Source organism: Phalaenopsis equestris, unplaced genomic scaffold, assembly GCF_001263595.1.
Source record: "Phalaenopsis equestris unplaced genomic scaffold, ASM126359v1 Scaffold000002, whole genome shotgun sequence".
Classification (NCBI taxonomy): Eukaryota; Viridiplantae; Streptophyta; class Magnoliopsida; order Asparagales; family Orchidaceae; genus Phalaenopsis; species Phalaenopsis equestris.
The window spans coordinates 73,542,923-73,558,136 of record NW_018164444.1 but is presented as its reverse complement, the minus strand read 5'-3'; the positions used below and the strand labels follow the sequence as shown (position 1 = coordinate 73,558,136).

Sequence of the window (15,214 nt, the reverse complement as noted above, 5' to 3'; positions counted from 1 at the left end):
GAGTTTGGCTAGGGCCCAATTGATGGTTCAAATTGGTCCTCAAGATTTTCATGAAGAGCTTTAGATAGAAATTGAATGGAAATTTTGAGGTTATGGGGTTCAATTTGGTTGAATTTGGGGAGATGGTATATTTAGGGCAAAAATTAGTGGTTTTGGTCCAAGTTGACCTTGAGTGAAATAGAGGCTTGACCAAGACCAATTGAAGGTTCAATTTGATTTGGGGAAATGTTTTGAAGAGTTTAAGATTCAAAATTGGGGCAATTGGATAGATTTGCGGTTTAATTGAATGAGATTTTGATTTTGGGTCAAATTGGAGCTTTTTTATTTGGGTTAAAATTGGATTCCAATGTGGATCAATTGGACTTGTATTTGGTTTCAATCAATCTTGGACATGATGAATTTGAGTTTAGAATTAAAATTGGGGGAAATTGGGATCAAATTGGTGGACATTGGGAGTGAATTGGGGTAATTGGGTCTTTAAAGGTAATTTGGGGTTTTTGGTCAAATTTGGTAAAATTGAACTCAATGGAATGTTTCAAATTGATTTTGGGGACAGTGGTTCAAATTGAGTTTAGGGACATTTGAAATGATTTTGAAGGTTTTGGACAATTTGGGTCATCAAGGGTATTTTGGTAATTTTTGCTAAATGAGCGAGTATTTTGGTAATTTTGAAAATTTTGGGATGTTTTGGGTAATTTGGGCAGTTTTAAATAGTTTGAAATGGTTTTTGGACAAATTTGGGCATTTTGGCTAATTTTGAGAATTTAGGCCAATTTTGGAGTTTCAACGGCAGTTTGGTAATTTGGGCGAATTTTGGAGTTTCAAGGGCAGTTTGGTAATTTGGGCAAACTTGGTATTTTGGTGAAATTGGAGTGTCAATTACCCTACTTAAGCCATGGACCAATGGAATTCTCTACTTTGTGTCCTCCATGTACTGATCTTAGCTAGACTCTAGCCTAGGGCTAGTGGGTCTAGGGGACCATCTACATGGGTCTCCCAAAGGTTTAAGAGGTTAAAGTTAGGTAGACTTAGGTTTAAGGTTGTATGTGGAAGTGTAATGTGCAAGTGTGTGAGTGAGAGCAACAAAGACCACACCACTAGAGGGTTGACCTTAAGGCCAAGTAGTCTTATGGGGACTCATTTTGAGCTCCCCCATATTGATCCCACCTACTAAGTGCTAGAGGTTATGACCAATATGTGGAACTTCAAGTTGAGCAAATAAGAGTTTAGAATTTCTAATGGTGAGGGTTCCTTTCTAGTCCTCTAGGAATAGTCAACAGAAAAGTCCTATGGGTAGACCTTAGGCTACTAAAGAGGAAAAACTAGACCTCAACTAAAAGTGAGGTCAACAATCCTCAAAGAAGATTGAATCTTGTTATGAAAGAAATTGTTAAGAAAGAAATTTTAAAGTGGTTAGAAGCTGGAATTATCTACCCTATTTCAGATAGTGCATGGGTTAGACTGATTCACTGCGTTCCTAAAAAAGGAGTGAATGTGACTATGAATGAACATAATGAGTTAATACCAATAAGACAAATCACAGGCTGGCGAATATGCATTGATTATAGAAAATTAAATCTAATCACTATGAAAGATCATTTTCTACTACCCTTTTTAGATCAAATGTTGGATAGACTGGCTGGGTATAAATATTTTTGTTTATGGATGGATATACTGGTTATCACCAAATACAAATAGCTCCTGAGGATCAAGAGAAAACAACTTTTACCAGTCCTTATAGTATATTTGCATATAGAAGAATGTCCTTTGGTTTATGTAATACCCCTAATACATTTCAAAGATGTATGATGGTTATTTTCTGTGATTTAATTGAAAAAAGAATTGAAGTTTATATGAATGATTTTTTAGTGTTTGGAACTACATTTCAATCATGTTTGGAACATTTGTCGAAAGTTCTTAAGCACTGTGAAGAAACAAATTTAGTCTTTAACTGAAAAAAAATGTCAATTTATGGTAGTTTTAGGACATCAGATATCAGAAAATGATATGGAAGTTGACCCTGCAAAAATTCGAGTGATCGTTAATTTACTATATCCAACAGGTGTGTGTGAGGGAATGTAGGAGTTTTTTAGGACATGTTGGATTCTGCAGGTGATATACCAAAGACTTCAAAAATTGCTAAGCCTATATACCATTTGCTTGAAAAAGATGTAATTTTTAATTTTGATGAGGAGTGCTTAAAAGCTTTTGAGCTATTAAAAAAAATTAGTCACTGCACCAATTATGGTTTCATTAAATTGGGAAAAATATTTTGAATTAATGTGTGATGCAAGTGATTATGTTATTGGAGTTGTTTTAATACAAAAGCATGATAAGATTTTCATAGTAATCGTGATGCAAGTGATTATGTTATTGGAGTTGTTTTAGTACAAAAGCAAGATAAGATTTTCATAGTAATCTACTATGCTAGTAGAACTCTTAATGAAACTCAAATTAATTATACCAAAACTAAGAAAGATTTATAACTCTTAATGAAACTCAAATTAATTATACCATAACTAAAAAAGATTTATTAACTATAGTATATGCTTTTAATAAATTTAGATCATACTTAATTGGAACTAAATGTGTTGTGCATACTAATCATTTTGCCATTAAATATTCAATGAAAAAGAAGGATGCAAAACTAAGACTAATAAGATGGATTCTTCTTTTGCAAGAATTTAACTTTGAGATAGTAGATAGGTAGTAGATAGGAAGGGAATTAGGAAGGGAATTGAGAATCAAATTGCTAATCATTTGTTCAGGCTTGAATTAGAAAAACCACTATATTTTGAAAAAGAAATTAATAAGCATTTTCCATATGAAGAATTGTTCAGTATTAATGAGTGTCGTGTTTCATGGTATGCCGGTATTATGAATTTTGTTGTTAGTGATATTATACCCTATGGACTGACATACCAACAAAAGAGGAAATTTTTATCTGAAGCTAGGACTTATTTTTGGGATGACCCATTTTTATATAAACAAGGAAAGGATGTAATTATTCGAAGATTTGTGCCTTTAGAAGAAACTTATAAAATTATCCAAAAATGTCATAATTCCGATTTAGGGGGACACTTTGGTGTTGATAATACAGCATACAAAATTTTGTAATCTGGAATTTATTGGCCTACAATCTTTAGAGATGTTAAAGCTTATATCAAAATTTGTGACGATATCAACGAATAGGCAATATTTTTAAGAGAAATGAGATGTCTCTCAATTGAAAGTGGAGATATTTGATGTTTGAGGATTAAATTTCATGAGACCATTTATACCATTTTTCATAAATTTTTATATATTGATAGCAGTAGACTATGTATCCAAATGGATAGAAGTTGTTGTTTTATCTCGATGTGATGCTCAAAGTGTTGCAAAGTTTTTAAGGATGAATCTAATTTGTAGATTTGGGATGCTGAGAGTGATCATAATTGACGGAGGGAAGTCATTTCAGAAATGAAACAATAGAGAAATTATTAAAGAAATATCATATCAACCATCAAACTGTTATTGTTTATCATCCTTAGACAAGTAGTTTGGTTGAATTATCCAATCGTGAAATTAAAAGAATATTGGAAATTAAAAGAATATTGAAAATTTGTGAATCCAATAAAAATGGATTGGACAGTCAAACTTGGTTATGCTTTGTGGGCTTATAGGATTGCATATAGAACACCTATAGGAATGTCCCCATATAGGCTAATATTTAGGAAAGCTTGTCATTTATCAGTTGAATATGAGCATACTAGATGAATGAAGAATACTTATGTTATTGGGCCAACTAGAATAAGCACTAGTTACGTCGCGCTGACGACGTTAACCAAGCGCTTTGTGGGAAGCAACTCATAGTTATCTGTGTATTTCTATTTTGAATGTTATGTTGTTGTGTTTGATTAAGAAAATTGTGGTAGTATTTTGAATATATAATGATTTAGTAATGATTCTAAGACCTTAATCTTAATAAATAACTTAGACATGTTAGAATGAGTATTTTGATGTTAAGCTAATTTGTGTTAAATTAAGCACTGGTGCTTAAGCGCCAACATTCGGCGCTTAAGCGTGATTGTTAACCAAATGTGCTAAATTAAATTTCTAGATTTAAACGTGTTTTAGTGGTTTTAATGTGGGTTAGTGGTTTGAGAACGTGTCTAGTAGTTTTAGGCTTGGTCCAAAGTCTATAAACAGAAGGGAATGAAGAGGATTCTCACTCCCACTTCAATTGTAACCCTAAAATCTAAGTGAGAAGTGAGAGATCTTGGAAAAATGTCTTCTTGGGAGATTTATATGAAGAAAAAGAAGGAAGCCATGAAGAAGAAGTTCATTATTCAAAGTGCGCAACAGTTATACAACGATTTCCTAGTCGTTAGTATAGAAGGAATAGCGGAGAAAATCACAAAGATTGAGGCTGACGTGGCTTCAATTGAAGCAAAGATGAATGAAGAACACACATTTGGAGCATATTGCATGGCAAGTTAAGATTCAATTTAGCCACATAAGTTTTATAGAAGAAGCGAACAAGGTTGTGTATTTGAAAAACAAATGGATTGAAGAAGACTCAACCACAGTTCTTCACCACCATCTGTTCTATCGGATTTATATGTCAAACGCCCAAGGAGAAACTAATGAAAGGGCACGATTCATTCCACAAGAAGAAGAGTGGAATTAAGTTCCAAGTTTAGTGTTTGTTTGTGTTAGGTGTTGTGATGTTAGTATCAAGTTTGTTTAATGTGTTTTTAGTGTTAAGTTTGTTTAGTGTTTGTGCTTAGGAATTATCTCATCCAAGATACTTTGGATTGAGAAATTATGTATCACAAATGTTTGTATTTATTAGTGAATTAATATAAGTGTTTATTTGTGTGAAATTTTGTGTTGAATCGAATCAATTTATATTGGTGAAATCTGAGAAAGAGGAGAGTTGATGGGGAAGAAAATAAATATCAAATATTTATAAGACCATTTAGGGATGGTTGACTTAGGCTAGAAGTGTATTTCACTTACAATCAAAAATATCAAAATTTGTGCACTGTCGCTTACCGAACAAATCGCGCTTAAGCGTCGGTTCATGTAAACCTGTTCGCAAACGGTTTAAAGTGAAATTTTAAGCCGAAAACCTCCGTTTTCACCCCGACTTCGTCTCCTACCTTCGATTTTTGCGATTTTGACAGCTAGGGCATCCTCTAAAGTGTCGATTTTTTTGTGGTTTCAAGCCAAATTTGCTAGATTTGATCTTCTTGACGTAAGAGCCTTACTACTATGTAAAAACTTTTTATTTTCAACATATATTTTGAGCACATTATGGATTTGACCGAAATTCACTATTCATGGTGAAATTTGAGAAAAATCTATGAAAAATATATAGAAAATCACCATTTCAATTCGAACAAATTTTTTAGTTAAAGTGTTCAGGACAAATGTCGACACACTACAGTTGAGTAAACTGATTCCTGAGAGATGTTTTAAGATTCCGGGTGGAGCAATAGAAGATTTAATTGTTCACCGACAGTGGGAACGTTTTTGTTGTTATTCTTTTGTGGCTGTGATTTCTATTGTTCGAGAGTTCAACGCGAATCTCCCTGAAGCTGAAGAAGATCGGGTCATGGTTCGAGGAAAACTAGTGTTTTTCTCCCCTGAGGTAATAAATATGTTCTACCAGTTGCCGCCTAGTACATTGTGTTTTTATTCAAACAATAGTTTAACTGAGGAGGAATTGAACGACATTATATCATCATTGACTGGTGGAAGAGGACTGTGGAAGATCACTAATGAAAGAAGAGTCAACTTCCTTGCGTCAAAGTTATATGCTACATCGAAGGTGTGGCACTACTTTATTTCTGCTCATCCCATCGAAGGTGTGGCACTACTTTATTTCTGCTCGTCCACTACCAACCAACCACCTCAGCAAAGTTACTCGAGATAGAGGTACCTTGAACTATTGCATTCAGTTGTTCAAGCCCATTCACATCAGAGCTCTGATTTATGAGACTATCACCAGTTATGTCGTCGTTTCTTCTATTGCTGGTTCGGGATTCACATCCTTGATCTTTTCATTATGTGAGCATGCACGTGTTAGATTCGATAGCTGGGAAGAGATACTGCAGCCTCCAATGCCCATTACAAGTGTTAATGTGAAGTTTTAGTCACATCACTCGATCTTTGGCTGGAGAGGTGGATTTTCTAGTAGTTCAAATGCCTCTACTTCACGTGCTTCTACCTCACGTGCTTCAACATCATAAGGGCAGGCTTCTGGATCTGATTCGCAGCACATTTATTGCAAACAATGTTAGATAACATTAATTATATTGCAGACAAGGTATTAAATTTAGAGAATTTTGTAAATCATATGAATGGATATATGAGAAGGCATAGTGATTTTGAGGAGAAATTCCACTCATCTTTGGAAAACCTCATAAGAGGTGACCAAAGTGTAGTTTTCCCTTCATATCCAAAATATCCATCATATGAGCCTATTGTTTTCTGGCATAGTGATGATAGTGATGATGATGATGATGAGGTGGAAGATTAGACTGAGTACAGTAGTTTAGTTTTTTTGTTGTGAACTTTTTGTCATAAAGTTATATTGTACAATTGTTTTGTTTTGAGTCGTACTTGTTGAGACTGCTACTTTTGTTTATGTTTTGTTTTGTTGGACACCCTTGTGATGTATTTATGTTATTATGAGTAGTTATATTTTGTTTTTCTGAAAGTAATTGTGATAATTGTGTTGTAAAGTGTATTTAGTTAGTTTGAATTGAACTTAATCCTGAATCTTAGGAAGGTTTAGAATATTATTAGCTTTCACTTAAAGGCTTTATGTTTCAAATTTTCAATTTACTCTAGGAATTTTTTTTATGTTGCAGTTGTGAAAGTCTATTAGTGTGTTTGTTTGCTTCTATGTTATCCTTCACTGCATAGAAGTCTAATGAATCTTTATATGTTAGAGTTAAATTAAAATTTGATCCATTAAACTTTTACTCCTGTTTTTAATTTTATACTTGTATGATTAGGGTATAAAAATTCATGTAAGCATGTTATTTCAAATTTTCATTCATACTTATTTATGTTTGCTGCTAAACTGTCTAATCTGTTAAAAATTTAAGTTTTGGGGGAGAATTAAAAATATTTTCAAAAGTTGAATTTTATTTATTCTCAAATGTACTACAAGTGAATTTGATTTGAAAAGAAAAAAAAATGATTATATATATGAAGTTATATTAGGGAAGTAACATTTTGAATATGAAATAAGTAAGAGAATTTAGTTGAAACCTATAGAAATGAAGAAAAACTTAAGATTAAAATTTGTTAGTGTGGAAATGATAAATATAGTGTAACTATCTTTAGTAGGAGAAATTGTATTTTTGAAAAGTTTAGAAGAGTTAGACTTTTATTTTCAATACTTAAATTTTTTTTATTAAAAATAATTTTTAAAACCATTATTATGTTTTTAAGTAAAAGATTTATATCAAAACTTTGCTTTAGGAAATGAGAAATGGAATTCAAAATCATTAAAAGTCTATCCAGATATAATAATTTTCATCCAAAAAATAAGAAATAAAAAATAAAAAAAATAAATAAAAGAGTTGAAAAAGGGATAAACTTGAGAAGTAATGCCTAATCAAAAATTAATTCAACATCTAATTTTCTTAAAGTATAAAACTTGAGAAACTTTTAAGCTTAAGAATATGTAAGTATAATTATTCCTAATAAAAATTTTTAAGTAAAGAAAATAAATGTCTAAACTCTATATTTGAAGAATTTACAATACTTCTGAACTAGATAGAAACTCATATTTTCAGACTTCTTTGCATTCAAAATTTATAAACTCTAAGTTGGTCTCATGTACTAATATTTTTTTTTCTAAATTTGACTAATATATTTCTAGATCAAAATTTTAGAATATCCTAACGAAACTCATTTACATAATCTACTTATTTTGGTTTTGAAAGATTTGAGTGACAGTTGATCAATGTCATCATCAAGTTTAACTTTCCTATTAAACATGCTTAATGATACACCTAAAATATATAGTATTTATATACACATTTTTATACCTATTTTTGAGATATTGCACTTTAATGAAAGATATTTGTGTGTTTTTCTTTCAGGTACAATCAAATGGATGAAAAATGATGAAAAGAGTGAAAAAAGATCAAATTTGGAGCAAAAAAGAAGAAGGTATGCAAAAGAACTGTGGAGCCTGAGCACCCAGAACTGGCACTTACACGACAATAAAACAAAGAAGGTCGCGCCTAAGCGCCCAGTACCTCGCGCTTAAGCGATAGAAGTAGTTACTTGGTGATTCAATGAATTTAAGGACGAATTTTTGAAGAGATATTGGAAGCAACCCTTGGTGAAAACGTGGGAAATAGTTCATGGACATGAATATAAATTCAATTGGCTTTTGAAAGGAGGCAACTACTGAATATAAATTCAATTGGCTTTTGAAAGGAGGCAACTCCTGAAAGATTCATTGAATGTTAACACATTTTGAAGAGACACTTAGGCGCCTTTTGGAAAATTATAAAAGAAGACTTGGATTGAAGAACCGAGAGATCATAAACCTCTTCAAGTCAACCACACATGTCGTCGACGTCCATAGCCACACACCACGTCCCCTTTTTATTTTTATTATATGTCGCAGTTTGTATTGTAAGTGAAGGAAGAGATTCAAAGGAACTTAAAGATTTTGGTGGAGAGGATTTGAGATAAGTTTTTATCTTTGTGACTGCATTTGATTTTAATTTAGACTTCTTGTTTGTTTGCATGATTTCTACTTTCAAACTTAAACTTAAGTGTGGTATCAAACTTAAGTGTGGTAGTGTTTTCTCCATGAATTCTGAGTAGTTTTCATTATCTTTTTCCTTAAAATGATAAGTGATTAAGTATTGGATGAAATTTGTGTGACGTATTAATCTTTAATGTTGGAATAAGTTTTGATGATTATAAACTTTGTGAGAACATGTATGATCCGAGATGGTATTGTCTCAATCAACAAATGGTAAGAATCACATGAGATTGTATGGATGAGAATGTAATTCATATGATTGAGTGCAAATAAATAAGGAAATAAACTTTAAAGGGTGTAGAATTAGAGGACTTTAGAGTAGCAGGTTGAAGCCCCCAATTTGATTTATAGTTTTAGGTTTTGATACGAGATGTTAGCCCCCAGTTGGAAAGAGAATAGAGAACTCTAGAGTGAGAGCTAGTATCTTCCCTACCTAACTCGTCTTCAAGCCAATTCAAACTTTAAATTAGCCAACATCCCAGGACAAACTAGTTAGGGTAGAACGTCTGTTATGATCATCTCATCTCTCTAGGCATGAATAGGGATTACTTATTCTCTTATTCTTCCATTCTCTCACTCTTCTCACAGTATTCTGTCGAAAAGCAAAAAAGAATCAAAGAACTAAGTGTGTATCCAAAAATTAGTTTTTTTAAGGAATAAGAAAACTCAAATACTAAGTGAGCCTCATGGGCTTAACGGATCGAACCCATCAATTGTGCATTAATACTCTGGCGTCAACCCGATCAATCGTACTAATTAGTCGTACTTTTGGAAGTGACAATGTGTAGAGCCCCTTGCCGTTCAAAAAGATTCTGCGATTATCTCTGAAGTACGTCAGCATACATGTGAGTTCCTCAGAACTAGTCTATCTGACTTTAATCTTCAAGCGAGCTCTTCTAGTCAAATTCGCCCACACTGCCCGATTTGTTTTTCCAAACTCTCACAAGCTGGTTGAACATTCTCATCAAACCCATCGACAACTACCTTGCTACATCACCATGCTCGACGGTTAATTCTTCGAGGTAAAAGAAAGAGAACTCCAGTCTGCCAACATACATATTTTCATTTATTAACAGTATGACAAGCCACACCAACGATAGTCAATAATGAGTTTGCTCGGGCTACTACATAGCCTATAATTTAATTTTGTTTTATTTGGTAAACCCTGTACAGGTACATAGACTCCATAAAAACCCTATGATTATCTATCTCTCTCTCTCTCTCTCTCTCTCTCTCTCTCTAAAAGTCCCTCAACTTCCCACTCCTTCCTCAATGTTTCTCTCGGATTGTATGTGTTCACGAATTATACGGATCCATGTCCCAAAGGTATTCAACAAATAAATTAGGCAATGCAAAATAAAATTTTATATAAATATTATTGAATATAAAAATTCTGATTTTCGAAAGAAATGCAATCCTTATAAGAATAGAGAACTAAACTATCATCAATCATATCCTATTAAGCATTCTGCCAGCAAAATCAGCGCACGCTTTATACGAAAAGGGTAACTGGAGAAGCTTTAATTAGGAATACAACTATATGAGATGCTCCTAGAAGTAAAATTCATTAGAAATACAAAAAATTTAATCAAACCCACATAATAATTTGTTAAAAACATTCGATGTATAAATAAAAATGTAAATTATAATAGTTTGTGCAATAATTCAAAGGCAAAATCTACATATTTCTTGATTGACAAGTTATTTTGATTGATTGTCCTGCATTCCTAATGAACTCTTGTTCATGGAGCTCCCTACACATTTTTGCTGAGCTTACTAAGAATAAATTGTGTATTATTACTTGCAAAAAACAAATATAACCTCTCTAATGGGACATTAGATACAGATCAATGATCTACAAGCCCAACAAAACATTTTTATTCAATGTTTCCCAATATATTAATGGAATATGACAATTTTCTGGGTTTATTAGCCGCAAACATAAAAGACTAAAATAAATAAGATTTAAAAAAGTAGCAGTATAGCCTGTTTGAATGGATGAAAAAATATTCATTAAAACACACAAACATGACAAATAAACTGCGCAAAAGCTTCTTAAAGTATGTCCTATTGATCTCAACAGTTACATCGCAACAATTTATAATTACAAAGCAAAAATAAAGACATTAGTGAAAATGTATAACTCGATTGGTTTGAAGCTTATTTAGGCTGTAAGGTGTTACCTATAATTCTAAGATTATAATACATATTAACCTGCTATCTTCCTCTATGATGGAACATATACATGGCGAACCTAAAACAATCTATTAGTCGTAGCTTTGTTTCACAAAGGAATGCAGAAAATTGCTTGATCAATGGACCGAAATTGCAGGATTGAATAAATGCAATGTTTGTCATTCTGTACCATAAAATGAGAATTACATATTAATGGAATACCTCCTCTGATCGACTCTGAGCACTTATTAGTCGGACAAAAATTTCCGATGTTACTTCGGAGTGAGAGGGAAGATCTTTGATCTTGGCGTACAAACTCTGTCTGGACTGCTAAAATCAATATACATGGAAGTCCACCAAAACTACTGAAGGAGATCTAATAATATTCAGTTTCATTTGGCTTTCTACACAAATCTGAAATTTTGAAGAGAAAAAGAAAAGGAACAAAAAATTTTAATCAATTTCTATTCAAAACATAATGACTTGGCAAAAAAAAAAGAAAAAACATATCTAGTAGTTTACTTCTTGAAGGTCTTTTTCCTTCCATGGCTTCTTTCTTAAACTGGCAGCTCTGGCAAAGTAACGGGCCCTCCCACAAATAAACTTCTGCAGATTTTAATGAACCTGAATGAACAGGAAAACCCTCACCAGGATTCATCATGACCTGGCAAATGGCACATACAAGTAGATTGAACATGTTGCATATTGGAGATGCCAGGTTTAATCTGCAAGAGAAAGTGTGCATGGCGACATAAACGAAGAGGGAAGACAAATCCAAGTAAAAGCACACCTAATCTTCCAAAACTACAGGAGTTACAGTAATAAATCTATCCTCTCAAACGGCAACTAAATTGCAAAATATTTTCAGAACAAGGCCTCATTCAAGAACCAGTAATGAAAAAAATAATAAACATGTCTCATATTTTCTTAATTACTAAGCTATTAATAAATTACTAAACACTAATAATTTGTTAACCAGTAGCTGACAATTTTTTATCAAGTGTAGTGGAAAACTATAATAACCTTAACAAAATAATATCTAAATGACAAAAACATAACTTAAATATCCATGGAAAAATAAGTCATACTTTTAGGCCTCATCACCATTTACCTTCCAAAATTTTAAAAGTTGTTCCCGTATTTCACATACTTCAACAAAAGTACACCCATTAAAACTATGCCATTTGCAAGAAGCATAAATCAAGGTACCTCGGTTCAAATATACCATAAAAGCATCTCCATAATCAAAATTTATGATGATCATGTAAACCTACCATGATTAACAAATCCCAGGTCACACCACAAGTACATTTAATACTACAAGACGCTCATCATACAATCATCAATGATTACCTTTGCTTTACTAATTATCTTTTTTGCAAACTGCTAGCTTAATTCTAATCATTATGACCACATCATTTTTTTCCTTGTGCTGTTTTGAAACTCCTCGCTCCACCGCCAAATCTCTCTGTTTTTTTATGATCTACTTCAAAATTTTTCTAGAACGTTTTTATCGATATTTTTATCTAAATTGATCATCTTATAACACTTAAAACTTGGTTCAGCCATAGAATTCTAATTTTTCACTCTAAATAAACTGCCTTGGAAGTAGGGCTGTCAAAAATGCTCGTTGTTCGCGAACAGCTCATGTTCGGCTCGTTAAGTAGCTCGTGTTCGACTCGTTCATTAAGTAAACGAGATACATTAAGTAAGCGAGCCGAACATGAACAGCTCTTTGTTCACTCGTGTTCGGCTCGTTTTAGCTCGACATAAAAAAATATTTATATCTAAGTTTAAAACGTAACTGCTTGTGTGGTAATGTGGTTATGCGCATTCTTTTGCATACATTTGGTCTAGGTTCGAACCCAACACTCTACATCTATTTTTTCAGTTTAATTTTAACGAGTCAATTTCGAGTCGAACACGAGTCGAACACGAACACAAATATTTACATCGAGCCGAACACGGACACACTGTTCACGAGCCGGTTTCGAACACGAGTCGATTTCGAACACGAGTCAATTTCGAACGCAAACAATTTCGAATAAACCGAACACGAGCCCAGCCTGAGCTCGCTCAAGCTCGGCTCGTTTACAGCCCTACTTAGAAGATTAATAACATCTCAATCTTAAGTTCCATCATCTTATCCTAAATAAGTATTTAATCTATTAATTTTCTTTACACTCCTTTAATAATGTTTAATAACTATTATCTTACTCTTTCAATTAAAATTATCAGATAATCTTCATAAGAGAACATTCCTTCTGATAAAAATAAATCTTTTAGTGGCTTTGTTCCTCCACCTAAAAATGATTCTCATTTTAATTTTTAAAAGCATTGAATCCTAGGATGTTGTCTCCTGTGTTGTTCGTGAGTTCACATAACTAGGAAGAGACCTTTGCGAGGAAGGAAGAGGAATAGTATTTTCCAGGCCTGAATTATGTGTTCTGTTTTTCGACCCTCCTCCAACGGAGCGGAGAAGATGATTTGATGAGAAGAGGGGGCAGGAAAGGTTTGGTGAGAGTCACGACGCAAGATTCCCCAAAAAATACTTGGAAACTCGATCCTCTCTCCGGTTTCCTCTTCCCCCCTAATATACATCTTTCAAGAAAATATTAAAATACAAGTTGTGTCGTATAAAATCTATTCATGATGTCTCGATGAAAAGACCATGATGTGTTTGTCAGGTGACTCATAAATGAAGATGTGACATATGTTGATTGGACATAGCTTTTTGCATTTTGATAGTCACAAAGATTGTCAAAGAGGCCATCTAGGTTAGCCTGATTGGTCAGTTCGTCAAAAAAAAAAAGATAGACCAAATGAAAAACCAAATGAAAGAATGGGAAATGCTTGAACGAACAACATTATGTTTGATATTTCTTTCACTTTCATCATATATTATTTTCAACATGGTTAATGAGAATACTACGATGAATCTCAAGGTGGCAGCATTGACAAAGATGTATGACAAGCCATTAGCATCAAATAAGGTTTTTCTGATGAAAAGATTATTCAACATGAAGACGATGAAGGTAGTTTGGTGGTTGAACATTTGAATAATTTTAACACTATGACAAACCATTTGTGTTCTGTGAGCATCAAGTTCGATGATGAAGTCAGAGCGTTTTTAATTCTACCATCATTGCTAGACAGTTGAGATGGACTGTTCACAGTGGTAACTCTTCGATTAATATAAAGTTAAACTTTGATAACATCGTGGGGTTAGTGCTGAGGAAGTTCACAAGAAAGTGGGCGATGAAAGTTAAAATTGTGTTATATGTTGAAAATAGAGAAAGAAATATGGATTCAAATGCAGGCAAAGTCATATCCAAGTTTAGAAGAGGAAAGTCTAAGTCAGAAATAGAAAATGACAAAAGTGAATGCTAAAATGTGAGAAGAAATGTCACTAAGGACTATAAACCTTCGAAGAAGGCTGATGGTGGTGGTCAAGATAGAACCCATTTAAAAGTGTCTCCACAGATGAAATCTAATGTGATTATATAATTTTATCCTGAGACAATACTGAATCTTGGATAGTAGATTCAATTTTTTTTTTTTTATGCTTACCTCAACAAAGAGTGCTTAAAAACAAAACTCAGACCAATCTAGGAAAGGTGCATTTGGGTGATAATAAAGCTTGCAGTATTGTAAGAAAGGGTGATGTTGATATCAGATTACCAAATTGAATAGTCTGAAAAGTCAGTGAAGTTACACATGTTCCAAGCTTGAAGAGAATTTTGATCTCAGTGAGCCAGTTTGCAAGGTCAGGGTTTGTGACTACTTTCACAGATGATTCATAGAAGGTGAAAAGAGATGGTGATGGCTAGGGGCAATATTGAAGACAATCTTTACCTGATCAATGAGATAACAAAATCTATTGATGTGGCAAAAACAAAGGTTGATGCAGGTCCAACACCGTAGGCTTTGTCATGTGAGCGAGAAAAGTATGAAGTCTTTACTTTCGAAAAACAAATTTTATGATTTAAAATCTATAGATCAATATTTTTATGAAGACTGTAAATGACAAGTAAAAGAAAGTTTCCTTCTCCAAAAGTGGGTCAATGATAAAGTCCAAAGAGCTGAAGTAAGTACATATATGTGAGGAAAGTGGAGGAAGAGGATGGATGTGTTCTCCAAGGCTAAATTATGTGTTGTGTCTTTGGACCATCCTCCAACAGAGCAGAGAAGATGATCTAATAAAAAGAGAGTCACAAGAAAGACTACGTAAGAGTCACGATACAAGATCCCCCC

The 15,214-nt window shown here is 33.2% G+C and overlaps 1 protein-coding gene across 2 annotated transcripts in view; it reads right to left on the bottom strand.

Annotated features, from left to right (window-relative positions):
* Positions 1-10,832: 10,832 nt before the first annotated feature.
* The window catches only part of LOC110027630 (probable protein phosphatase 2C 12), a 29,219-nt gene continuing 24,837 nt past the window's right edge, over positions 10,833-15,214 (bottom strand). Inside the window, exons 8-9 of one of the 2 annotated variants that reach the window (XM_020729141.1) lie at positions 11,483-11,685; positions 10,833-11,374 (exon numbers count right to left, since the gene is read on the bottom strand). In XM_020729141.1, the coding sequence (XP_020584800.1) occupies positions 11,337-11,374; positions 11,483-11,685 (241 nt within the window). In that variant the 3' untranslated portion in view covers positions 10,833-11,336. Of the gene's footprint in view, positions 11,375-11,482; positions 11,686-15,214 lie in introns of those variants that run through there. The other variant, XM_020729147.1, reaches the window with a different exon arrangement.